General features: G+C 39.3%; 1 protein-coding gene across 3 annotated transcripts in view; it reads left to right on the top strand.

The window, feature by feature from the left end:
• Window positions 1-10311: 10311 nt before the first annotated feature.
• RAB3IP (RAB3A interacting protein) overlaps window positions 10312-25648 on the top strand; it is a 28788-nt gene continuing 13451 nt past the window's right edge. The window contains exons 1-5 of one of the 3 annotated variants that reach the window (XM_068669227.1): window positions 10413-10444; window positions 11210-11317; window positions 16577-16852; window positions 17052-17313; window positions 24421-24516. In XM_068669227.1, the coding sequence (XP_068525328.1) occupies window positions 16602-16852; window positions 17052-17313; window positions 24421-24516 (609 nt within the window). In that variant the 5' untranslated portion in view covers window positions 10413-10444; window positions 11210-11317; window positions 16577-16601. Of the gene's footprint in view, window positions 10445-11209; window positions 11318-16576; window positions 16853-17051; window positions 17314-24420; window positions 24517-25648 lie in introns of all 3 variants that reach the window. The other 2 variants (XM_068669224.1, XM_068669226.1) reach the window with 2 other exon arrangements.

Raw genomic sequence — 25648 nt, 5'->3', positions numbered from 1 at the left:
GATTTAATACATTTTATGATGAAAGGTTTTTTCCCCTGCCTTCACCCCATTATAAGGTACAAAGCTATCTGAGAGCACTTATTTAATTAGGACTCTCTCTGAAAGCAAATCAGCCGCTGTCATTGTTTGCCTTTCTTCCCATTGGCAATCGCAGAAGGAAGACACTTTGATGTCAAGGCAGGCGAGACATGAGACTGTGGCATGTGTGTGTCAGGCAGCGGCCTGCAGTGAGAGATGACAAATCATTTTAACATTCGGTGACTTGGCGTGAAGAAACGCGCTGCCCGATCCTATTACAGCGACGGCCCGCCCCGAGAAGACTCCTAATGACAGGGATCTTCTAAGGTCATCGTTAAAATAATCACTCAGACCTGAAACTCAGACCCCACGGGCTGCCTCCATCCACCTGAACGCGGAGGAAGGCAGGGAGGGAAGAGCTATAGCTTGTGACTGCTACCGGGAGTCCCCGCTTAAGGAGCTTGTTACATTTTCTTGCTGATGCCAATATCTGCGGTAGCATGAATGGAGACCTTTTGCTGTAAATTTTAAGGCAGCCTTACATTGTAATTCAGCTCTTCTGTTTGTGTTTATGTTGGTATCTTGAATGCAGAACGTGAGCAGCACGTTGGTGGGAAGCTGCAAAAGCTCAGTTATTAGAGAAGGGCCGTGAAAGCCATCACCATCACTTCTTTGTCCCTCATCTCACTAAGGACTGGCTACAGAGCTCTGCAAAAATCCTTTTCTTCCAAGACATTAGAAGCTGCCTTCTGCTTTTAAAGCAGACAAGAAAGAAGGGGACCTTGGGAGGAGGAATACAGCAGCAAATGCTGTTCCCCATTTCCAACAAAGCGTCAGTGATGTCAGCTAAGGCTAAGGACTGAGGAAACGTTGTTTAACTCTGCTTTGCTCTTGGGGGATGCTGACAGTCGTGACAGTCCTGCTGTATACAAAATGCCTGCCACCTGTGACCTGCTATTTGAAACTAGAACTGATATCTCGTACTTTCTTAAAATCCTGTCTTTCTGCCAAATTCATTGAATGAGCAAATCTAACCTACAAGGAGCCTCCTGGGCTATCTGAGTGATCTTCTGGCCCTTTAATGCAAGGTTTAGCAAACAAGCAAGTTCAAATAGGGTGCCAACTGAGTAACTGGTTAATAGGCAGCTGATGTGTACAACATAATAGAGGGAACAAATAAATGTGTATATTTTGTGGAATTAAAAAGATTTTCTTTCTGTAAGGATTTGTATTTGTATTGTGTTTCCACTGTAAGATGCGTGGGTGGTCATCACCATTTATTAGATTTTTAAATGTAATTAAATCCACGGCAGCAAATGAAGTTTTATAGCAAACTCTTAAAATCTCATAATAATGAGTAAGGGCCTGCAAAGTATTGCTGGAGCTCCAGTGATCTCTATACTATAAATCACTAATTATTTCACCTTTGTATTTGAGGAATAATTCTGCAGACCCTGCAGACCTTCTAAAACCTGTATGGAGTCTCATCACAGATCATTAATCCAAATGAAGATAGCTTCAAGACATGATAAGTAATACTTTGAGATATTCACACCTTTGCTCTCACAAGCAACTATTTTTATCAGGTGTCATGTGCCTGGTAGCATGTAGAAATGCTGTTTGTACACAGTACGTTTCTAAAAGGTCATCAAAAAAGGATAGATGTTTGAAGTGTGTAAAACAGTATTTTACATTTGCAATGAATGGCTTAAGTTTATCATTTCTTGTGCTTTTTCAGATCTTTCATGATGGACATCCTTAGCATCATTGACAAACAAGGGCAAAGGACATCCTTTGTTTTTACAGACATACATGGAAGACAGGAATTTGAGAGGTCTCATCTGCAAAAATAATTTTCAGAAGTTTCTCTAGATGTTCAGCTCCACTGGTGATCTCTACTAATGGTGTATTTTGCATCCACGTTCTCTTTGTTTTGGACAAATATAAATTGCAAAGGGACAAAAATATCGTCATTCTGTGTAACTAAACAGGTTTCTGCTGTTACCATCAATGGGTGTTTAACAAGACAATGCAGTGCAGGAGATGGTAGGAATCTATCAAATACAAGTTATTTCATTTCTTGGTCCTTCCTGCTTATTTTCTCTTGATTTTCTTTTGGTTTTCCAGTCTTCTACATTGGACGATTTCTGGAAGAAAGTAATTAATATTGTGTGTTAGTGAAGCTTCAAGCAAACACGACAGTATCTCTAACAATACATTATACCAATACCCAATGAAATGTCATAATAACAAGGCTGAAATGTAGTATGAACAACATGAAAGAATCCCCTCGTTGAAAAGAAGTGAATAATTAAAGTGTTGGGAAGAGGATGGTATTAAAGAAGCTGCTGTCAGATTTTCTCAGACAAGAACGGATTGGGTTTTGCTTTATTTTTCTACTTACTGTCACTAGCTGCTAGAATTCCTGTCTTAAACAAATGAACAAATTAACATAAAATGTCCTCTGACCTTAAGGGGAACATGTGGAGAGCTGCTGTGATATCTTACAGCCTCTTTCGTGAGAGAAACGGCAATAATTAAAAGTTAATCTACTGTGAGAGATACCACCATACTTAGAATCACTCAGTGCGGGTTGTGGAAATATACTTTAAAGCAGGCTGGTTTATCTCTGGAAGTCACATGGTAGGATACTTCAGAGGATTACAAATGAATTCGTCTGCAGCATAAAGCCGGCTGCCTCCACGGATTCATTCTCAGAGTCCTATAAGACCGTATTCAGGAACACTTCATTTTGCATCTTCCTTGTAATGAAATAACCAGCATTTTTTGCATAGTAGTGCTGGGTTTGTTATTGTGAATATTGTTATTACTGTGATTGCTGTCAGCCTCAACAATCTTTTTATTGCCAGAAGGTGCACACACACCAAAGTGAACTGATAGCATGGCACGGGAGCTGTCAGACGGAGATGGGATGGACAAAGCACCATGAGTAAGGTGTCCAGGAGCCGGACTCAAAGGCCAATACCTGGGACAACTTTCTCGTGACTTAAAATAGAGCTAACTGCATAGCTGGGCATAACCAGTCTTTTTTACTTGGGGGATCTGTTGTAAAGCTGAGGTGCAATATACTGCCTTTGTTAGAGGTGTGATTAAACCACGCTGCTGCAACTGATGGAAGAAACCATGCCCTAACTTACCTGTAAATGTAGAGGCATGTTACCACTGAATCCATCCAGGACTGTAAGGACAAGGGATTTTCTTGAGCTGTATCATGGGCAGAGAGGTTTTTGCAAGTGTCTGACTGTATGAGTGAAAAAGAGAAAAATGAGGCAGAAGACATTCAAAGAATGATCTGGAGACTAAGGACAGACAGAAAAGTGTCTGCAGGAAAAAGTGTTTAGAAAAAGCGAGTTCTTTTGCTTTAGATGTTTTCTGTAAAGGATTTGGAACCAGAAACTATTCATTGCTGCTGCACTTGGGAGAACAGGGTTATTGGCATTTGTGTATAAAAAAGGATTGCATTAGGATGCCTGACTACCACCAATTTCTCTTTGTAAAGGGAAAAACTGACAAGAAAAAGAGCTCTTTTTCTTATTTACCTGATTCTAGTTCAAAAAACAAACAAACAAACAAACAAACAAAAAAAACAAATACACACACACACACAAACAACACCCCAAACACACATACAAAAAAATCCTTAACAATACTTACTGCTGTTAAAAGAAGTCACTTTATAAACACATGAAAAGGATAAAACTGAGGACTTGACTCAGGGACCCAGACAGTCCTTCTAGTCCTGCCTTAAAGCCAGTTCTGGTTTTCCTTCCTAGCATAGTTCAATGCTAAACATTTCTCTCAGAGCTTTGATTGTTTTGCAGATGTTGATTAAAAGAAAAAAAAAAAAAAAGAGTATGAGAAGAGAAGGTAGCAAATTGAAAAGCGAGTTTAGTGAACCAACATAGACAAACACAACCAGCCTTCCCTTTTTGTATTTCCACCTGAGCTACAACAAATCCTCTGCTCTGCTTTCCGCAACTTTTTGGTTAAAAATGCCTAAATCCCCTTGGAAGCTTTTGGAAAATACGCCCTATGCTGTTTGTTTACCTTGGTTCAGAATCGAAAGTCTCCCTGCTCCCCCAGCCATGAGGTTCAGTCTGTGAGCCAGGAGTGGATGGACTAAGCCCCAGGCTGGCTGGAAAGGGGGAGAAGCTTGTTGGGTTGCTGCCCAGCCAGATGACACACGGGTATGGCACGCTGCTAGTTGGGGGATTTGTTCTTCACACTCCTCTGGGTAAATCCTTGTTTTGACTATTTTAGTGAGGTGGGGGAAAGCTTTTCCTGCCATGGTGAGTGTGGGTACATCCCAACTCAACGTATGTAAATATTCATGGAGACAAGAGTCTTGGGAACGGCTGGCACTTTGGAGGCCACTTTGCTTCCATCTGTTAGAGGCATAGCAGAGTAATCCTTCTCTTTTTTAGAACTGAAACTGTTCTGGTTTCCATACCACATCAGCTTTTTTACCATCTATGGGACTGAAGAAAGGATTTCAGGAAACCCTCTCCGATCTGCTGCACCAAGCTCACAAAGCATTGCTGCCATGGGCAAGTCAGCTCAGGAGACAAGGAGAAAAGGCCACTGGGGTCATTCCTATGCCCGGTAGAGTGATGTCCATACAAACTAGAAAATGTCGGACGGAAGAAGAATAAATCGGCTTTTCTGTTGTGTAGGGAAATGGTTGGCAACTGCAAAAGCTTTCCATTAAGACCGGTTTTACTCCTCAGAACATGGCAATAACTGGCAGCCTTCATTCGAGTCGGTTTCTGAATCTCTGTGTCATTGAGCAAAAATAATGAAAAAATCTGTCCTGTAAAGCTACATTTTGAATGTTTATAGAAATTTTAGTCTGAAAAAAATGAAGACTTCTGAAACACTTGTTTTCTGAATGTTATAATACGGCCACATGTTATGGGGAAGGAGAAAGAAGTCTCAGGAGTTTCAGTTTAGAGATGGATAAATCAAAGCACAGTGAGGGTGTCCTGATCCAAAACAGAACTGTGAATAAAACACACAATTCCTGAATCCTTACCCTATGTTTTTCACTGTTACTAGCTGGAGTATTTAGTGGAGATATTTTTGAAATCTCCTCAGGTAAAAGGATTCTTGAGCTTTACAAATAGATTTATCAGGATTACAAAGTTTGGCTTTCAGGTGTCAAGTTTCAGGTGAAAATGCATTTTGTATTTTTATTTTCTGATTTCTGAGTTCAGTTTTGGCATCTCTGCCATTTTCCAGCTAGGGATGAACATGGTGTACTATTTTTAATTGCACTCAGGATCTGTCCCTGGCTTGCTTCTAAAGATAAACGAGACCACATGTCAGTCCTTACATAAGTTGGTAAGGCCATTTCAGTCTTTTGTTTCTTCCGTTTAGTATTGAATTGCATTTATAAGCACCTTCAAAAAACCTAGAAAAATTATTTATTTTATAGGCAGTGGCAGAATCTGACTAGTTCAGCAACTTGTTTGCAGGATCAGTCCTATGGTCAAAGTGGACAATTTTGAACTAGCGTGCTCAAAGGGGAAGTTAATCCTTGTTACTTAATAGTTGCTTTGTGTTCCTGGTCAAAATAAGAACTGATGTTCTTTATTCATTTGTATTTTCCCTAATGAGGGTGGGTTCTGTGTATTCATATAGTTTTGTTTTGTTTTGAACACAGCTAAGAATTTGCCTTTCTTGTTATATTGTGTCAGTGAGTGGGTTCTGCAGGTTGTGTATAGATACATGCTGTGCACTTATAATTAAGCAATACAAGTCTTTAATGAATATTCACTTTTTAGACACCATTTGAAGCCCTTATTTCTCTTTTCTTATTTATTATGTTGACAAGTCTAACAGAGGAGAAGACTATGAACTGGTTTGAGGTTTTGATTCTGCAACAGATTAGTTATGTGATTTGAGCAAACCATTTGAGTCATTCCAAGACAAATGCAAAAGAAGCAATATACGTGATATAGACAGCTTTTGAAATTCCCTCCTACGATGTCATTAAAAAGTGAGGGAAACACTGTCTTGCATGAACTACTGCAAGACAGTACATGACTAATATAAAAACCATACTCAAAACACGGTTTTGAATGGCCAGTTGTTAAAGCACGTCATCTCAGAGGATTGTACTGATTCTGATAATAAGCTATACTTTAACTAATGACTTGGCTGATGGAACAACGAATGCACTTACTAAATTTGCAAGATATGAAGGGCCAGAATCTTACAAGAACCATGAGGAAAGATTAAAATAACTCTTTAGTCTTTGAGAAAATAGAGGGGATAGATGATGCTGTCAAATACAGTAAAGATTGTTGTTTCCTGTAACCGCTGAGATAAGCTCTTTATCTCTTGTCCTACACTGCAGCAAAGGAGATTATGTTAGACTTTAGGAAGTATTTCTGGCTTGAGGATAGCTGGCAGTGGAAGGCATTGCATAGGGAAGCTGTGCAGCAATCTCCACCACTGGAAATTTAGAGAAAGTAAACATCAGTCTTGTCTATTTGCCTTATTTTTTATTTTTTTTTTGGTGGTGGTGGTGGTGGTGGTGGTTATTTATGCCAGTGTACCAGTTAGACTCACTTTCCAAATGTGCAGGTAAAATGTTGAAGAAATATACTTGACTGAGGAATTATTGTCTGCTGTGGTTCCTCAAAATCTATAACTGGTTCAGCTGAACTAGTAGAAGGAAAAATGTCTTTGGAATAAAGTTACAACCTCTGAACCTTTTTTGTACTTTTTTTTTTTTTGGTACAAAAAAATTTTTGTACATTTTGTACAAACAACAAACTTTTGTTGTTTCTTTACACCATGCTATGGGGTTGCTACACATGTGGGACTTCTATGAGTATATTCATCCTTTGGTTTGCTTGAGTTTATTGGTTTTTGAGATAGAAGAAATAATTACAGTTTATCCAATGTTAAAAAACAATAAAAGAAACCAGCAAAAAAATACCACAGGCAAGTAAAAACAAGATTTCAAAGTTCATCTGTTTTAATTACCTGTGAAATTTTTGAGGCATCCTTCCACACTGGACACTCAAACATGTATTAAGAGAAGAACAATCTCCCTCCTTTTTTCCTCCCAACCTTTAGGAGAAAAGATTTGCTTAGCTGGCATTTTTGTTTGTGCATATATGCAACAAATTTTAAACCAGTTCAAGTCAGACCGAAGAAAAATGCTGCTCCTGGTTTCTTTCAAGTCCTGCAGGAATTCTTGCCTTCAGCAGAGAAGACTGTGATGTCCTGGGCCTGGCTTCTGTGAAACACCTTTGTCGCTTCTGCTTTTTCTTCCCTGAAATAGGTTTCTTAATGTCCAGTGGGTTGTAACGACTAGTGAAAGACACAGACACATATAAAGACCCTGTCAAACTGATGGTTTAAATGCAGTAGAAGATCTGGACAGACAAAGGTGCCATGGTCAGGGAGACTCTGAGTGATGAGGGAACTATTTGCAATGATGTTTGCCACATTTTATTCAACAGTGACTGGACAGAAGCTACACTGATGAGACCACCACTCAGTACATGGATTGCTGTGGCCAAGTCTGACACTGCCAAGATATCTATCTGGCTTTTTTTTTTTTTCAAGATCTCTATCTGGCTCTCTTGGTTGTCACCTCCTTGGATGAACCTCAGACCTGTGCTAGAGGTGCCTTTGTCTCTAGTCCTGTCTCTTGCTCTTCCTGACAAGACTTCTTAGATGAATCCTGGGCCTGATTTGATATCTCATCTTTTATGGTCACAAAGCCTGTTGCTGTTGCTAGTTCTGGACTGTGCCCTCACTGGTGGGGTTGCCTGTGGCTCCCAGCTCATGATGCCTGGAGGAATAACCCCACTCTGACACTGAAGTACACCTCAGGAAACAGCCAAGGGTTGAATAAAAGCACTCTTTAAGACAAATATTTACTTTTCCTTTTTATGTCTCTGAATTTAATCCAAATTATTTTGACTTTTTAATTTGAACCATATAAATTATATTTTCTGTAGCTTGTTGCTGCCTGACTTCTTAAAGTATTATATACAGCAAAATACAGGAATATTCAGACAAAATAAATCTGTTGGTGATTAATTTTAGCACAGTCAAATGTCTTTGAAACTGTATTCCTTTTATTTCTTGAAATGCAAGATGTCTAATCTGGTTAAGACAGCAGATTGTCATGCCAAGTACAGTCATGTACCGGATTAAGAACTATAGGATTACAGATCCTAATTATAGACTCTTGTCAGTTTACTATGTCTTAATACATTGTTTTCAACCTCTGATTCCACTTGTCATGTCTTCTTTGCAATCACGTTTTTAATGAGCTTCCTGACACATCTTCTAATTTGGCAAACCTGTATTCTGATACCACTGCACGGGTTCTATTGCATAGCAATACTAGGGAATTAAATAATTTTAAAGGTCAAAGCTCTTCAAACTGAAAACTCCCGTTCTATGAGGCTTCTTGCAACAAACTTCAAGTTACACTGCTATTTGAATACTTTAATTTTGCACCACTTAGTTTCTTGGTTTTCCAGTTCCTTCCAGAAAAGCTATGGATGATGACTTTCTGCAGCCATTTTTGGTGTCTGAGCCATGTAGTCTATGTAGATTCACAGGCTGAAAACCGGTCGAGAATATATTACCGTTTATAGGTAATATATTTACTTTATGATGAATGGCATTGATGTTTGTCTTTTGACATCCTCTTTGTCATATTATTTTGCCCTTGATGAAGCTCTTGCTTGGCGGATGCTATGGTTAATGTGTCACAGAGAACATTACTTGTCTGTGGCAATGTCCTGCAGGACTGGCCAAACGGGATTCTTTCACATTCAGTGGAAAGCTGTCAAGATAATTAACATTTCAATTATTGACTGGAACTTGGCCTAGATTCCTTAACTGATGAATGGGACAAGATCTTGTTTACATCTTTTTTTTTTTTTTTTTTTGCTAAAGTTCCTCACCAAAGTGCAGGGTGCAGTCAGTGCAGCTGTCATTGGAAGCACGCTCCTTGGTGATCGCATTGGACCAGTGGTAAAATTGAGCCCTGGCTACGGCAGCTTTCCAACATTTTGCCTACTGCTTCTAAAGACATATAAACCACAAAACAATGCAGACCAGGACTTCAAAGGTTAAAAAAAAAAAAAAAAAAAAAGGCAAAGTGCGCATGTTAACCTCTGAAAAGATGGAAAATTGCTTGATCTATTGTGGTTGTATCAGGGTGGCCCTAACGAAGGCTAAGGACATAGGTAAACCAAGATTAGAAGTAGTAATCTCTCTTTATCGGACAAACTACTAGAGCTGGAAAAACAAATCTTTTTAGCGTGTGAGCTCTGTTTTAGCTGTATACATGACCTTATTTCACAAGTCTTGAGCATACAAGTTACAGTTCAATCTTCATTACATGCATTAGACAGGCTCCGTCCCAATTTGGGGCAGTGCATGCCCCATGAATGAAAAACCACTGCATAATGATGTGGTACACATTTCATTTTCTCATTTTTAATTGCGTAACAGAGTGTCTTTGTTACTGTATATAACTAACCCCAGGATTATCAATTTCCTTGTGTTTTTCATGGTAACAGACTTTAATAGCCCTGCCCTTGCGTGCCCTCAAACAAAAGTGGTGCTGCAACCCTCTCTTCCGGACCATGCACAGAGGCACGAAGTGCTGATGGATCTGTCATGAAGTTATGAGTCTGTCTGCAGTCTGTCTGTCCACACTCTGTCTTCTCAAGCACACCACCTGAAACCGTTTGCTCAACCACCAGCCTCCGCTACCTGCCATGGCTGGCCTAAAACGACCGGCCAACAACACTTTATGGCCTGTGTGTTTCCCATGGACAAGTGACCCATGGCTGTAGTGCTGCCACTGACCGACCCAACCCGTCCTACCATGCCATGCTACCTCCTTCCCTCAGCCATGGGCCTTGCCTTGCCTTGTGGCTTGGCTACAAGGGGTGAGAAGATGGGGAAATTTAGGTTGAAATTAGGAGACGTTTCTTCTCAGAAAGTGTAGCCAGGCACTGAAATGGGTTGTCTAGGGAGGTGGTGGAGTCACCTTCCCGGGGGGTGTCCAAGGAGAGGTTGGATGTGGTGCTTAGCGACATGGTTTAGCGGGTGACATTGGTGGTAGGACGATGGTCGGACCAGACGATCCAGAAGCTCTTCCCCAACCTTTACGATTCTATGGAGGTCACCTCCAGCCTCTTCCCGGCGGGCTGCCTCCGCCACAGCCTCCCCCCAACCACCCCCATGCCCCACAGCGGCGGCGCCCCCCACACTCTCCCCTCTCCCCTCACTCCCGCCTCGGCCGCCATGCGGGCGGGGCGCCGGCGGCTGCCATGCGCGGCGGCCGCCCAGCGAACCGCCCCCCGGCCGGCTGCGGGGACGCGGGGCGGCGGCGGCCGCTGGGGCTGGCTCGGCGCAGGTACGCGGCGGCGGCTCCGTTCCCGGTCCCGGTTCCCGGTCCCGGTGCTCCCTGCGGGTCTCGGGGGCTTCGTGAAGCATCGGCAGCTGCGCCCTTGAGGCGGTGGGAGGGGGGTCGCGGTGCGGGGGCGCCCAGCCCCGCCGTGCTGCCCCGGCCCCCTCGCGGGGCAGGCGGGAGGTGAGGCGGCCCGGGAGCGTGTGCCGGCCACCCGGGGCGAAATTTGGGGGCGAGACCAAAATTTGGAGGGGTTTTTCGGCGGTGTTTGGCTTGCGGCTCGGCGCGGGGCGGGTTAAAGCCGGGCCTGCCGCGGTTCTGCCTCGCCTGGTTCGTGTTACCTGGTGGGGAGGAGGATAAATAATTCACCCTCCGGTCCCCTTTTTAATAAGTAACAAGCGCCGGCAGCCGGCGGGTCCCGTTGCAGCCGGGGGGAGGCAGCCCCCAGGGCTCGGCCGCCACCGGCACCGGGGCAGCGCTCGCCGGGACGCCAGGTCAACCGCTCCCTTGCTCCCCGTCAGCTTGCAGCTTTTCCGGGAGATTGCCCTCTATTTGACTGTTTTTTTTAAATCCCGTTTCTACTACGGTATTTAAAATACTACTATAAATCGGCCAGAAGTTGTATCAGGCTCTTTAGTAGTATCCTGGCCATTTCCTCAGACGTAGCATTCCTTTAAACTTACCTGCGCGCACGCTGAGGGAGCTTTGCGCACATTGAAAACTGCGGCCGCCCTGACTTAAAGCTCGCTAATCAAATATTTTCGGTGTTAGCTGAAAGGGAGAGGGTCTCCAGGCCAAGTCTCGGCAGGAATTACTCTGCCGCCACGCTCGGAGAGAGCAGGCGCCAGCCCGAGGAGGCTCCGCGAAGTTCTTCCCAAGGTAAGGCAGAGCTGAGGGGCTCCCTGCCTTAAGGACACAGCCTGGAGAAAGGGCACTGCCTGCAGCCGAGTTCCTTGGTTTGGGTGCTGTGAGCTGAGCAGCAATCTGTGAACGTTGGCTCACAACAAATCCTGAAGTATTCCACCTCTCAAAGCACTGATTTTCCCCTCGAATAAGAGGTGTGCTATCTAGCAGGCTCTAAGCTCGGTTATTTATAGGTTTCACAAGCACTTTGTAAATATAGATCTTTGAATTGTGTGCTGCTCGTTTCTTCCCGTAAAGGGTGCAGCTTGCTGTCTGCACCTCTTTTTTTTTTTTTTTTTTTCCTAGTTGAAGATATTCCCATAACAGTTTTCAAATAAGCTTTTTTTTTTTTTTTTAATCATTGCTTCAGCAAAACACAAATTCTTTTAACTTTGTGAAGTCTTGCTATCAAATAGTCTTACACGTTTCTTTAAAACAGTGTGAAATAGTGTTTGGCTGGCTAACAGGGTAAAGAAGGGAAAAACACCTGCATGGCATTATATGACAAAACTAGGGGGGGTGCAATAGAAAAATATTATCATAATTAGATAATACTTAGGGAAATATCATGCGTTTATGTACTAAGAGGTTTTTTTGTTTTTTGCTAATTCTTAAATTCTGTAGATTTGCTTACCTGTTTCTTTTAATATCGATTGGTAAATACGTTGTGTAGGGTTGCTCACAAATAAAAACTGCATTTAAGTGCTAGAGTAGTTGAACACTATTTTCTCTTGTGTTTTGCTGCCCTCAAAATAACTTGTTGCACATTTGCACTCCTTACGTACAAAGTTCTATCATAATTTTAAAGGCAGGAATTTTCTGCAGCCTTTAAGGGAATGCCTGTGCCAAATCTTGGATTGTGTACGTGCAATGAGCTCGCAGCAACAACAGTGTTTGAACTTGTATGAATTTTGTGGCTAAGCTTATATATAAAACACTGTTTAGTCCTGTAAAAAAAAAAAAATTAAAAAAATCACCAAAACTCTTTATCCAGAGCTAACATCTAATGAATATCTCATATGGAATAGCTGTAGTTTAGTTGGTGTTTCGAACCTTAAATTAACATCCACATAAAGCTTACAAAGAATTTTAGTTTTTAAACTGCCTGCTTGTGTCTGGTAGGTGTTGGTGTGGAGTTACAGTACTTAACTGGACTGTTTCATTAAAAGGTATTTATTAGTCCGCCACCGTAATTCCCTGCTGAGTCCTCTGGGACTTGAAACATATTATGTTCCAGACCATAAATGCCAACTATTTCAAACCTGATTTTTTTAAGCCCAGTGAGAAGAATGCAGGCCTTATGGTGTGTCAGTCCTTCTGAGGAACTGGTCCAAAAAAATCCCCTCTCCTGGACCACTCCCCCTGCTGCTACTGCCCCCTCCTGTGTTAATAGAGGTGAGCTTTGGAGTCCCGTAAATGAAGCCTTTGAGACTTCATTCTGTTTTGAAAAGCCTTCTGTGTGAAGATTAAAACACTCTAGGTAATAAGCTCGTTTTTTGGTAACTGCTGGCTAGAATTTGCGTGTCATCAAAACGTTCAGAAGTAGTAACTTCTTTTTCCTTGTGTCCTCCTCCTTGAGCAGGTAACAGTTGTGTTGTGTTGGTGCTCTTCATCAAAGCTAAAAATGACGCTTTCGACATGTGACATGTTGCTGCTAAATGGGCTGTAGCAGTTAGGAAATTGCTTTTAAATAACACCAGGCTGAAGATGACAACTTTGAACAGCTTGTGAAAGACAAACTGGGTTTGTAGCAGGCAGTCTCAAGTCTCAATTTTTGTGTTTTCAACAGAAAACAATCCATGATAAGTTGCTGCTTTCCATGGAGGTTGTGAGCATTTGGTTATCGGCTGCTCCCATTCAGACAGTAGCTGAACCCTTCTTAGTGTAAGAACATGAAAACTAGATGAAGTGTTTTAATTTGACCGTTGACAATGTTCACAGTTCTTGTTTCTTGTTAGAAACCATAGAGGCATATTAAATTGTTGTTCAACTCATTTCTTTTGTAGTACACTTTTATTTAATCTTAGATAAATGGCATGTTTGTGCATAGTTTCCTCAGAAAGTTATGTGGATAATCAGCAGTGCGAGTGGGGCGGCGGAGCTGTAATGAAATGACAACTTACGCCAAATTGGCTTTATTTCCAGATGAAGGTATAAGGAAATTAGCTTACACTGTTGTTTCATGCTAGTTTATTACAGCAGTTGAATTTTGCATGTCATCCAAATTGCACGCTATCATCTCAAACAAAAAAAAGCTTCATGTTCCTCCACAGCAAGGCTGTTGCTGTTCGATGATCTGAACACCCCACCAAGCCTTAAACCTATAAGACTTAATAATACTGAAATTTATTATTATTATTTTTTTAACCATTACTTTTAAGAGCTCTTTCCCAAAAGATAACTTTTTTTTTTTTTTAAAGACTGCTTAGCTTTTTGCGTGTATGTCTGGTTTCATTAAAGCAATTAAAGCATAACGTGTGTTTGGCAAGCATTTGGTAACAACGTTCTGGTGTTGGCCAGTCTCGAAACGGAGATACTCAATGTAGGCTTCTTCGCTGGGCACACCACCCGTACCAGGCTTCTTCCTGCTCACTGCAAAGTGAGAAGTAACGCTAGGGAGGAAAGAAGTTGTGAATGGGAAGTGTTTTACACAGATGGTACGCCTGTGAGTGCCCATTTGAAAGAGTTTAGCTGAAGGGCTTTTATTTTCAGCTCTGCCAGTTAACTTGTGGAACTTTTTTACTTACTGTATGAGAAAGAGCTTGCTTTTTAATAACTGAGAAGGTACGTGTGGGTTTACTTACTCATAAATCTGTCTTGTCTGTTTAAGCTGAGATTGATACTTAATGGATAAGCAGAGTGATAGTCTTGTAAATAAAACTCCCCCTTTTTTTTTTTTGGTGTTGCCCATTAAGTTCTCTGCAGGATTTAGGCACTTTAGGAGGAAAAGCCCTCGGATTCATTGCAGCAGGGGCGTGTAGGTGGGATAGATATTTTGGATAAACATGCTACTTGTAGGTGATGTGATAGTCTGGGAGGAGAGCTGGAAATGGATTCGAAAGTCTGAAAGGTAATAAGCAGGCTTATTACATATATATATATATATATATATATATATTTATATGTTTCTGTGCAAGCCAGCATGACTTTGTGCACTTTATAATGTAGCTGGATTTATGTAACTTATCACAAGGATAAGGAATGGCACGCCTTCAGGCCTGCTGTTTACTTGGTGTGCTTGCTACATGGTATTTGAACATACTAAGAACACATTCAACACTGATAATTACATTTTTCCTGAGCACTTTCTTGCTGGAAATGGCTAAATAATATTTATTTAAGACCAGTTTTGTGAAGAAACTCATGGAAAATTTCAGCTCAGTGGGATATTCTTGATTTCTTTTTTTCAAGATGGCAGTATTTAGCTTATTAAATGCTAAATGCCGACACGCAGTAGTTTTACTGTAGACCTGAACACATTTTTGGATGTTTAACCTTGAAGAAACGTCCTGTAGCTTTGGCAGTCCCTTGGTTTTAATTTGTTGAGTCAACAGGTTTTATCATCATATAGAGCATATAATTAAAATGTTTGTAATAGCTAAGAAGAACTATAGGGAAAGCAAACAAGAATATTTGCCAAACTTACTTAAGCAAAACTCAAAACTTAGCTCTTTGTATTATGATAGAAAAGCTCCAAAGTACAAAATCGTGGCAGTTTTCTTTGTAAATGATGCTTGCACAGCATCAAAACGGACTTCTGCGTAGAATTTTAAAACATGTAGGTGTCCCTTTGTGTTTATGTAAGGTCCTTTTTTTGTGCTTTAAGTCTGGGCAGTTTCATAGTGGTTGTTGTTTTTTTAGGGGAGCAATTAACAAAGAGCAGCAACACTGTAGGCAACTCGCTGTCTGAACAAATTATTTTCTACCTTTTGCTCCAAATGTACTACATAATGTAGTAAAGCAACTTGTTTAACGTGGATGTGTAAGTGCTCAGTACAATACTTGAGGCAGAAAGCAGTTTTGAATGGTGCTCTTTGAGGTTTAAGGTGATCAAAAAGTGTTGATGTAACTAAAACTTTTGTGTGTGCACTCTTGAGGATTCCATTCCTGTAATTTTGTGTGTTTTATGAAATAATGAGCTGGACGTTCATACAACAGTAAGTAGATGGCATCTCTTTGTGGTTAGGATCTGTCATCTTTCTAGATATTGTCTTTACCTGCTCTTTTCAACAGAAAGAGCAAAGCAAATTTTCTCTATAAAATGCCACGGATTCTGTCAGATGCTGCAGTTCTTTTCCATGTAAGGTACCTCTGCGAAGCCTGAATCTTGTCTTCATTTATAAACTATGGAGGATGTTCTTTTCGCAGTGAGTAATCACTGCTAAGTGATTCCTTCACAAATTTCTTCATACTACTACCAGTTCATAGTTTTGAATCATGCAAAGATTTTATGATCTGATAAACCGTGGAGAAAATCAGAGCTTCTCTATTGTGGTTTGTATAATTCTTGTTCTACTACGTTGATCTTACGAAAAGCATGGAATGAAAATGAAAAGTTAATGAGTTAAATTGGCCACATCGCCAATTCACCGTACGCTTTTGCATGCATTATATGGAATTAATTCATTTTTGGTGTGGTACTTATTAAATACACAATCTTCACTTAATTACGTGATTTATTAAATGTACATCATCATGCTTCATGAGAAGTCTTATTGACCAGTTCTGTCACTTCCTTGAACTGTTACAGGGTTAGACATAAATGAACCCAAACTGTTATGGACTCTAATTTATTTAAAGGTACACTGATTTCTGTCTCCAGATTATTCGTTTCCTTGAGATTAAAAGTGGAAGCTTTAGGTTTAATTTTTCAAGAGTCTCCTACTCTTGAATGTAAAACATTTGTGTTTTGATTCAAAACAATTCTAGGCTGTATTAATGATGACTTTGTTTCATGATAGTGCGTGTTCTTGATTCCATCATTTGGTTTAGATGTGGAGCCTGCTGTTAGAGCTACTGAACTCAACAGTCCGATATATGGGAGGAAAAAATCATTGGTGGTTGAAGTTGATACTTGTGCAAAAGTTGTCCACAACTTTGTTAAATCATGAAGTATTCTGACCATATTTGACCATTTTAAAAAATTTAAAATGATTGTAACTCTATATGTAGTTATATAAAGATATAACTGAATGTTTCCTGCTTGCATTCTGATGATGTGTTTATTTTGTTCAGGGTTTCATATGATGAGGCTTTTATTATGGCCAGTGACTCCTTGGAAGGCTTTCATGAAGTGAACCTCGCTTCGCCTACGACACCAGATCTTCTTGGAGTAAATGAGCCAGGGACTCAGGAACAAACTACCTCACCCAGTGTTATTTACCGACCGCATCCTTCTGTTGTGTCCTCCGCGCCAATCCAACCCAACGCATTAAATGTCTCTGACCTTCCCACACAACCTGTTTATTCATCTCCCAGACAACTGAATTGTGGAGAAATATCAGGTGTCAGGTAAGTTTTGTGCATCTGTTTACTGGCTTTTTTTTTTTTTGCTTACAAACTATTTGCTTTACTAAAGATAGAATTTTAATATAGCATGCAATATTAAATAGTGTCCATAACAGTACGTTCAGCACTACTACTGCTATTTCTAAAATATTTCTTCATAATATATAATATAAATAAAAAAAACCTCTCTCTCTCTTTACAGCATCAATGTCACCGACACAGTACTTTGTTCTACCTCTGGACCCCAGGGTGGGTCATTCAATCACAATAATTCCAGAAAGGAGAGCAATAATGCAGAGAGAGAGTTTTTGCAGGGTGCTACAGTAGCAGATGTTGCTGAAGGAAATGAAGATATTTTTGGGTTGAGTACAGACAGTTTATCTCACTTACGGAGCCCATCTGTACTGGAAGTAAGAGAAAAGGGCTATGAAAGATTGAAAGAAGAACTTGCAAAAGCTCAAAGGGTAAGGCTTGTTGTCTTGTCTCCTGCTTTTTCTCTCTTCACTATGATTCTGGTGTGACAGAATGATAGATGGCAGTCCAAGTCTACTCATTTACAATAGAATTATTACAATGTGTTTATTTTAAGTAGGGTTATTCTGAATGGCTTCAGTGCTAATGTCTTAAAACACTATCAAGGAATAATTCTTTCTAATGCTGCAGCTATTTACCATGGAAAGCTCTTGGTGCAGCTTCTGGTTAAACTTTCTTTTTCTTTGAAATGTAGGCCATTCCTTCATTTTGGCATTTGAGAATAGGAGTAATTTACTGTTATCCTTCTGTTACATTCTAAGTTTGTATAATGCTGATTATATACCTTTTCAGTCTTTTTTCTCCTATGGTATAAAAGTGTAGCTTGTGTCAATTTAGAAACATTTTAGAACATGGTAGTTGCCATGTATCATAGACAAATGCCTCTATGAGAAAGAAGCAATAAAGATGTCAGTGAAGTTCTTTAGAGTACTGTTACACCACACTTCAAATTGAACACAGATGCCTTTGAGGACACTGGCTCAATTCATTAATATTTGTAAAGCGCTTTGTCTTGTTTGGATGGATGGTGCTATATAAATGCAAAGCCATTATTTATCATTCTAACATCTTTCTGTGCTTCACCTTTCCAGTAGGTTCTGTGCTGTTTGTACCTGTGCCCTTTCCTCTCCTCTACATGATTCCACTCTTGTTTAGATTTAAACGCATCTTACCTTGTGTTTGAACTTGTTTTCCTGTGCTCGTTGCCTTTCTGTTGAATGCAGAAATCATTTCTGTCATAGCTGCATTTGCCCTTGTCATTGTGAATCTTAAATATGGATTTTGATATCACTTCTTCTGTTGGCTGTTTTGTCACCGAGTTGTTGCCTCCTTTGCTGAGGTGTTTGTGTGCTTAGCACTTGACCACAGAAAGGAAACATTAACCTGAGCTAATGTTGAGGACCTTGTATGTGAATATATAAACCTAGCAGTTAAACTTGAAACCTTAGAAAGCAAGATCAAACTAAAGTTTAAACTTTAGAAGAGCTTTTCCAGCTCCTGGCAACTTACAGAAATATAGCTAACATACTTAAAATCTGCAACTTGGATCTGTTACTGTAACCTTTGAATTATCTGAAAATGTTAATCTGGTGTAAAGTTGCGTGGGTTTTATGTCTAGCTCAGCTCATATCTTAAGGTAGTTTTAAAAGAAACAGCATTAAAGCTGTTAAGGCATACTAAATGTATGTTAAGTATTTTCAAACACTTCTGATGTTCTTAAAAACTTGATTCAGCTCTAACTTGAGAATGTTGATGTCAAAGTCCTTGTTAATAATTCTCGGCATATTAGGTTGATTCTTATCAGTGTTACACTAGGTGAATAACTTCTGTCTGCTCGTCTTCCTAAGCTTGCACTGGTTCAGAATTACTCAATAATGCAGGAGTCTTTACAAAGTACATAGTGATAAACCCTGTTCCTTTCACAGTATTTCTTCTACTTCCTGTATAGGGACTAATTTTTTGTATTCCCAATTGATCTCCAACTGCTTTTTCCCCAAAGTTATGACTGTTCATATAGGGCTGTGCCCACTCTGCAGTATTTAGTGTCGTGCAGTCTTTGAATATATATCCAGCTACGTTCATTTTTGTCAATGAGTGCTGTTTAAAAATCTGCAGGGATATAATTAATAGGTGGTGCTTATGTACGGCTCGTTGTTTTTTACATGATTTTTTAAAGTTCTCTTCAAGCCTCTATCATTCATTCAGTTTATGAGCTTTGTCAGGAACAGTGAGAAAAAAGAGAATTGCAATTTGCACTTGAATTTTATGAACTCATTCAGCCTGGAAAATCTCCAGGATTGAACAGAGTAGATACAAATTTGCTGTCTTGACTTTTTCATTTGTTCCAAATTTCTTACCTGAACTGTGTATGCAGTTTTGATATGTGTTAAAGAATTTCTTGTGGTTGTGATTGGAAGGATAATGAGAATGGAAATAGGGATTTTGAGGCTTAGGGATCCATTACCTAAATTCTTTTCATGCTTTGAATACAACTTTTTTTTTTCTTATATGCTCTCATTTTTTTATATTAGGGAATATATATACGACATGTAGTTTTTGGACATCTAAATATGGTTCTTGAAATTATTCAGGAATAGGATAAAGGTGTTTTCTCTACTTCTCTATGTGCCATGTATTCATTCAGTCTAAGGAATTCACTTCTCAAAATGAACAGCATTACTGGCAAAATTGTTGGCAGAAAAAATCTTCCGAAAATTTGTTTTATGATGGGAGGAAATGTATTTTCTGCTTCAATCTAGGTAAGCTGCAGTCACAAATCATACCATAAGATGGTGAGAGAGATTGGGCTGGAAATAACAGTAGGGCAATGCTCTATAGTAACACAGTGTGTAAGGTTGGACATACTTTTGCCTCAAAATGCTGCCTTAAAAATTAAAACTTGGTATTTTTTACTCTTTGAGTCCATTCAGGCCGTTTTTTTTCAGTGAAGACTTTCTGGCTGTACTCCGTAAAGTGGAGCTGAAGAGCCCTTGCTTTAAATGATCTGAACCTTTCCACATGTTTTACTCCTGTTTTTAAAACAGTATCAAGGAAATAGAGGAGGAGTTAAAAGGTTGAGTGATTCAGTGCCCAGGACCTTATCTCCTTGTCTCTCTGTGCATTTGCATTTTTGTTTCAGCCATCTTTGGATTGAGCTGTGACACTGTGGCTGTAATAAACCACATTTAGGTAATATGGAAAGAACAATGATGCTGTTTTGATATATGGTACTTCTTGATGTGCAGGTTTCGTGGAGCCTTTACAAAAGGATATACCTTCTGTTTTTCATACTAAATGACTGCCATATTGCGTGTATTTTTGGATAGCTTGTTTGCAGTTTCTGAGCTGTGGCAGTTCATGGTCATGTTTTCCTTAAATTTTTGTGTGACTTGACTGTGAAGTTACTCAGTCATGAATCTGACTGTCAATATAATGATGTCATCTGTAACTGCAGAGGGAAACTTAATTTTCTGTGCTGATATGTTTTCTCTGGGAGCGTTGTCGTTTTCAGCTCTCACTGATGGGTAGCCCCCTTTCCCGATGAGGGAAGAGCAGTCTACACAGAAATGGTGCCAGTAAATGCCATACTCAGTTTGAGAATGAATCCCATGCTTCCTACTACCTTTAGAGTAAGATCTGTAGGCTTATTGGCAATGACCAAAACCGGTTAATTTTTGTAATAGAAATTTGCATTATTGATTTTTCCCTAGTAGAGTGAAACTGAGGGGTTTTCTTACACCGATAGAGTGATTTTTGTGAAGGAGTAGCAGCATAAAACATGATATTGTAAATATCAACATTTTTCTGGAGCATGATACTCAGACTTGGATTTTATTTCAGAGGCTTCAGTTTCTGTATGCATTCTTCATGTCATAAGATCAAACTGGACTTACAAGTTTTATTTATGTCTTCAGATCTTGCATTTTGATACAGGGGTTGAAGTGGATTTTTCCATCATTCTGCCTGTATTGTCAAAGAATCCAGTGTAACAGATGTTATCATCATAGTGTTTCTGAGTAGGCTAACACTGCTGGTTAAATCTGTATCTTTTCACAGAAAAATATGGTGTTTTTAGAAACCGCATGGATTAAGGAAAAAATAGATTCACAATAACTGCCCAGGGATTCCTGTAGCAGTATATGAGAACATTTGGCATTCTTACATTTCTGCTGCCACTTGCTTATAAATTGAAGAATAAAAATGAGAAGGCTCCAGAAAAAAATACCATCCAAAACTCCACCAAAGATCATGCTTACAAACTTTTCTAAAACAAATAGCAGTTGAATTGTAAGGCCGCTGGCTTGTCAGTGTTGAAGATGGTTTCTCTGAGGGTGTTGTAGGAGTTTGTTGCTGTCTTTGAGTGACGAAGGACTTGTTTCCACGCTGCTGGCTGATGCTGTTGTCGTATGTTGCAGGCATCAAATTTTTTTTCAGGCAAGTAGTAGACCACATGCACGCAAACCAGAAGCATCTTCAGCCACACCATAGGACACATAATTCAATAGTCTATTCAATTCAGATCCATCAACAGTTCAATTGCATTGAAAACCCTTGAAATTTGGTTCCAAAAGACAAATTTCCGTGGAGCTTGTTTCGTGTGGGTGCTGAATGAAGACCAGACGAATTTAAATGTATTCTATTAAGGTGCCAACTTTTTTTTTTTTTTACAACTTCAGAATTCAGCCATATTCCGTAGTTCTGATTTTAGGTGAGATCTCTAGAAAACTTTTGTTCTTTTCTTGATCTTCTGCATTCAGTGATGACTTGCTTAAATTGTTGAACTAGATCCAGGATGATTTTCTTTCTAGAATTTAAAATATTATTTTGAAGCAGCAATTTGCATTCCTTATTGCACTTTTTTTCTCTGTAGACCCACCCTGTACTCTGTTCATGAAGGTCAAAGTGAAATAAGCAGTAATATGACCATTTGATACAGGAGTATTTATTTTTAAAAAACTTTTTCATGCAAGTTTCAGTTTTTTATCACCTACTTCAGTAACTGTTCTACAGTAGCTCATCTTCATGTGCTGTATCAGAGCAGTAATGTGGGAAGGGCTGCAGGAGGGATGGTCAATCTAGTGCATGTGGTCGTCTTCTCTGCCTCTGTGTTATGTATGGCTGGAAGGCGTTCAGTAATGGCTTTAAGGCACGAGTGGTGGTAATGGCTCTAATAACTGATAAGCTTTTGCTTTGGGCATTCTTTATTTCTTTCCTGCATAAAAACCTTCAGCTGGAGCTATGAAACTTACCTGACAAAATAACGTGGTATATCGCGCTCCTTCTGAGTCGTATCACAGAAATTTGCCCAATATTTGACAAATGTAGCTAAGCAGCTGTGTGCAATACACCACATGCTGTCGTCTCCCTTTTGCTTTCATTAAGTAGCTTTACTCATCTGCCTACGTTTTAATCTAAGCCTCCCCCTAATCTTCCCAGTTGCAGGCAAAGCCGCAACAGTCTTGCCTGGAATAATGTATTGATGGTGGTAGGCCAGAAGTGAGCTGAGCTGGTTCTGCCTTTGCTGTGAGTTTGATAGCTCTTGACCTGAGTCTTAATACAGCTTCCTTTTAAGATGTATTGTAGCACTTTTGTATTGAAGTTGTCTGTAGCATTTTCCTTATAAATCAGTGAAAGAAATAAAAAGTATTGATGTATTCTCTGTATTTATAGGAACATATAAAACTTAAGCTTTAAGTATTTTGCATCGAATCTTTCATTTCCCTATTACCAACCATATCTTACATGGGAAATATTTTAAAGCAAAAAAAAAAATAAAGATTGTTTCTTTTTTCAGCATCTTTTCTCTTTTTAGTTTTCTGTATTCGTTTTTCCTTCCATCTGCCTGTATCTATTTTCCTTCTTTTTATTTTCTTTTTTTTTTTTTCCTGAGACATAGGTCATTGTGTACAGTATAGTATATAGTAAGTAGGAGTTGAGTACAAGCAGAAAAATAACAAGTTTGTGAAAAAAACCACAACATTTAAGTGGTACATTTCAAAGGGCTTCGTATGAAATGTAAAGTAGCAAATAAACTAAACAAAAAATTGATGAAAATGTCCAAAGTTAAAATCAAATAAAAGAAAAAAGAAATAACGCATTTTCCAATACATGGGTCTTGAAAAGGCATCAAATTTAGGGGCTGGAGTCAGACAAGAAGACCTTCATCCTAGAGGAAAACCTGCTGCCAGTTCACTGCAGAAATTGAGAGCGTGCTGCAAGGCGAGGGGTAGTTTCCCACACTGTTGTGTACAGCATTACTCAACCGTGAAGGCTTTGGGAGAAATACTAATTACCTCCTAGAAACATACAGAGGCTGATGTTTTGGCCTCTTTATGACTCTGTAGGGACTGGCCTCCTGGAGTTTTCTGAAGACAGGTCAGTTCTGTGCTGGTTTCTGGAGGTTTTGGAAGCATAGCTGTTGTTAGGTTGGATTTGGAGTCTTTAATGTGACAGATGTGGGTCCTACCTCCCCGGCGTGACACTACTGCAGGAGCTAGATTGTCAGGGAGAAAAGAAGATGGAGAAGAGCTAGGTGGGGATTGTAGATGGGAGGGGAGTTATGGCCCAAAGACACGCTTGAAAGGTCAGGATGATCTGCTTTCTGCTTTTCTTTCCCTTGTTTTTTCTCACCATCCTTTTCTGTCTTGCTAGAGCTTCCAGCATTTAATAGGAGGGGAAGGGGAGAGGAACTCTTCTTTTAAATTCCCAGTCAAACTTTTTGTACTTCTCTGCCAAAATACTGCACTTTTGCCTCAGACTTGGGAAAATACAGACAAGATTGGGCATGTGTATCCCATATACTGCCGAATCTGTACTAAGGTCTTACTGTAAAAGTGCCTTCTTCACTTAAGTGATATTTTAGTGATATCATAGACAAATAACATTTTGAATTTCATAAGCTATTTTCATTTGATTTATGTATCTCTGCATAAACAAGAGTTACAGATAAAATCACAGTATGATTTTGTAATTATGTTAGTCATAAGGAGACCTACAGGCGAGACACTATTTATAGTAAGATGTGTTTTAAGATTGTAAGAGAATTGGGGATTGTCTTGAGGCAAAGCTATTTTTGAAAACTTTTTTCTTTAGACAACAGAACCAAATACTTGTGGATTACTTTTAAGTGTCTGATAAAGAATGGGTAAACAGAACTGGTATTCTTTCTGTCCCAGTAATTAATTTTATCTCTATTTTAATAGACTGTAGTCTTCTATACTCTCTATCCTTTTTAGAGAAGGCAAGTTTTTTTTTTAACCTCCAAATTTTGGAAATGCTGATGTTTAGGTTAGAGATACTGTAGATTGGCCTGGTAGATTGCTGTATAGAGGAAGAAATAGCTATTTTGCATTATTTTAATTAACAACGTTAATTTAATTGCTTGTAGTTTTAAGACTAATATTTTGAAAGGCTTTGTTTAGTGAAGGTTTTGTGTTCCTCTGATATCTTTTTTTCTTTTCCCCTCTCTCTGTAGTAGTAGCTTTAAAAGGCCAAATTACTACTCTAAGTCAGAATAAATAACTTTCAATTTTCCATAGGAGCTGAAGTTAAAAGATGAAGAATGTGAAAGGCTTTCTAAAGTGCGAGATCAACTTGGACAGGAATTGGAAGAACTTACAGCTAGTCTGTTTGAGGTTTGTTGGAGTCTTCGATGTGATATACTTAAAGGAAGCTGAGCCAGATGTTTTATGTAGAATCAGTATATCTAATGCTGACTTTTTCTGCAATAAGCTTATAAAGGGATTTGTGTTCTGAAGATCTGGGTGTGCTGGTAGAGGCTTAAGAGCAAGCAGTAGACTTTTCACTTAGATGAGAGATGTTGTTGAGCTTGTCAATTTGCCTAGACACAAAATGAAGAAAATAAGGCAAATGTGTCAGAAAGCTTAAAACTATTTAGGCTCATTTTTTGGCATAACTATTTTGAGACAGCTTCTCTGTCTGACAACAAGGCTATCTAGATAAGAGCTAAATTTGGGGTTGTCATGGTGATTACATGCAAAATAACATAGTTCCAGATCAATGGAGGTAGCACAGTATATAACTTAACCATGCTTTCAGCTTTTGAATTTTGGGTCTGGCAGCATGTTACTCCCACAAACTTGAAGAGAAACGGAGTGATGCACCAGGGTGGAACCTGGTTGCAAAGTGAGAAACCCTGAACTCTAAAGTGGGACCTTTTCATTTGAGAAAAGAGCAGTGGTGCCAACAAAGATTGTGAGCTTGCATTAAACAGATAAAAATCTTAAATCCACACTTGAAACAGAACTGGTTGCCATTTTGCCATGGAATACCTAGAAGCTAAATTATGATATGCAAACTTGTTGGAATAAGTTTAATAAACTAGTGATACTTTGTGCTTACCAAATTGTAAGTATTGTGTGTCAGCATACACATAGAGATAAAACCATTAGATATTTTTTTAGAAGCAAGGTTGTTGAAGTTATAATGGTATAAAAGTGCTATAAAAAATGGAAAGTATTAATGTTCAAAAATGAAGTAACAGATTTATCTGTGGAATGCAATTTATTTCATCATCCCAGTAGGGCAAAATTACTTAATATTTTAAGAAGTTTCTGCATATAGAGTAAACCTGAAAAGCTGGAAAGCTACTTTTTAGCATAAGTATTTGTGTAGTTGGGGTGGAAGAAGGTGATGGACAGGCACTTTAACTGTAGAGGAATAGATGTAATTACCCATGTAATTTTATGTTAATGACAGTTGATAAATTAAAACAGTGTGTCAGTTTGTTAAAGCTATGTTTGAAAT

The sequence above is a fragment of the Anas acuta genome, chromosome 1 (genome assembly GCF_963932015.1).
Source record: "Anas acuta chromosome 1, bAnaAcu1.1, whole genome shotgun sequence".
NCBI lineage: Eukaryota > Metazoa > Chordata > Aves > Anseriformes > Anatidae > Anas > Anas acuta.
This window is presented reverse-complemented; position numbering and strand designations above follow the sequence as displayed.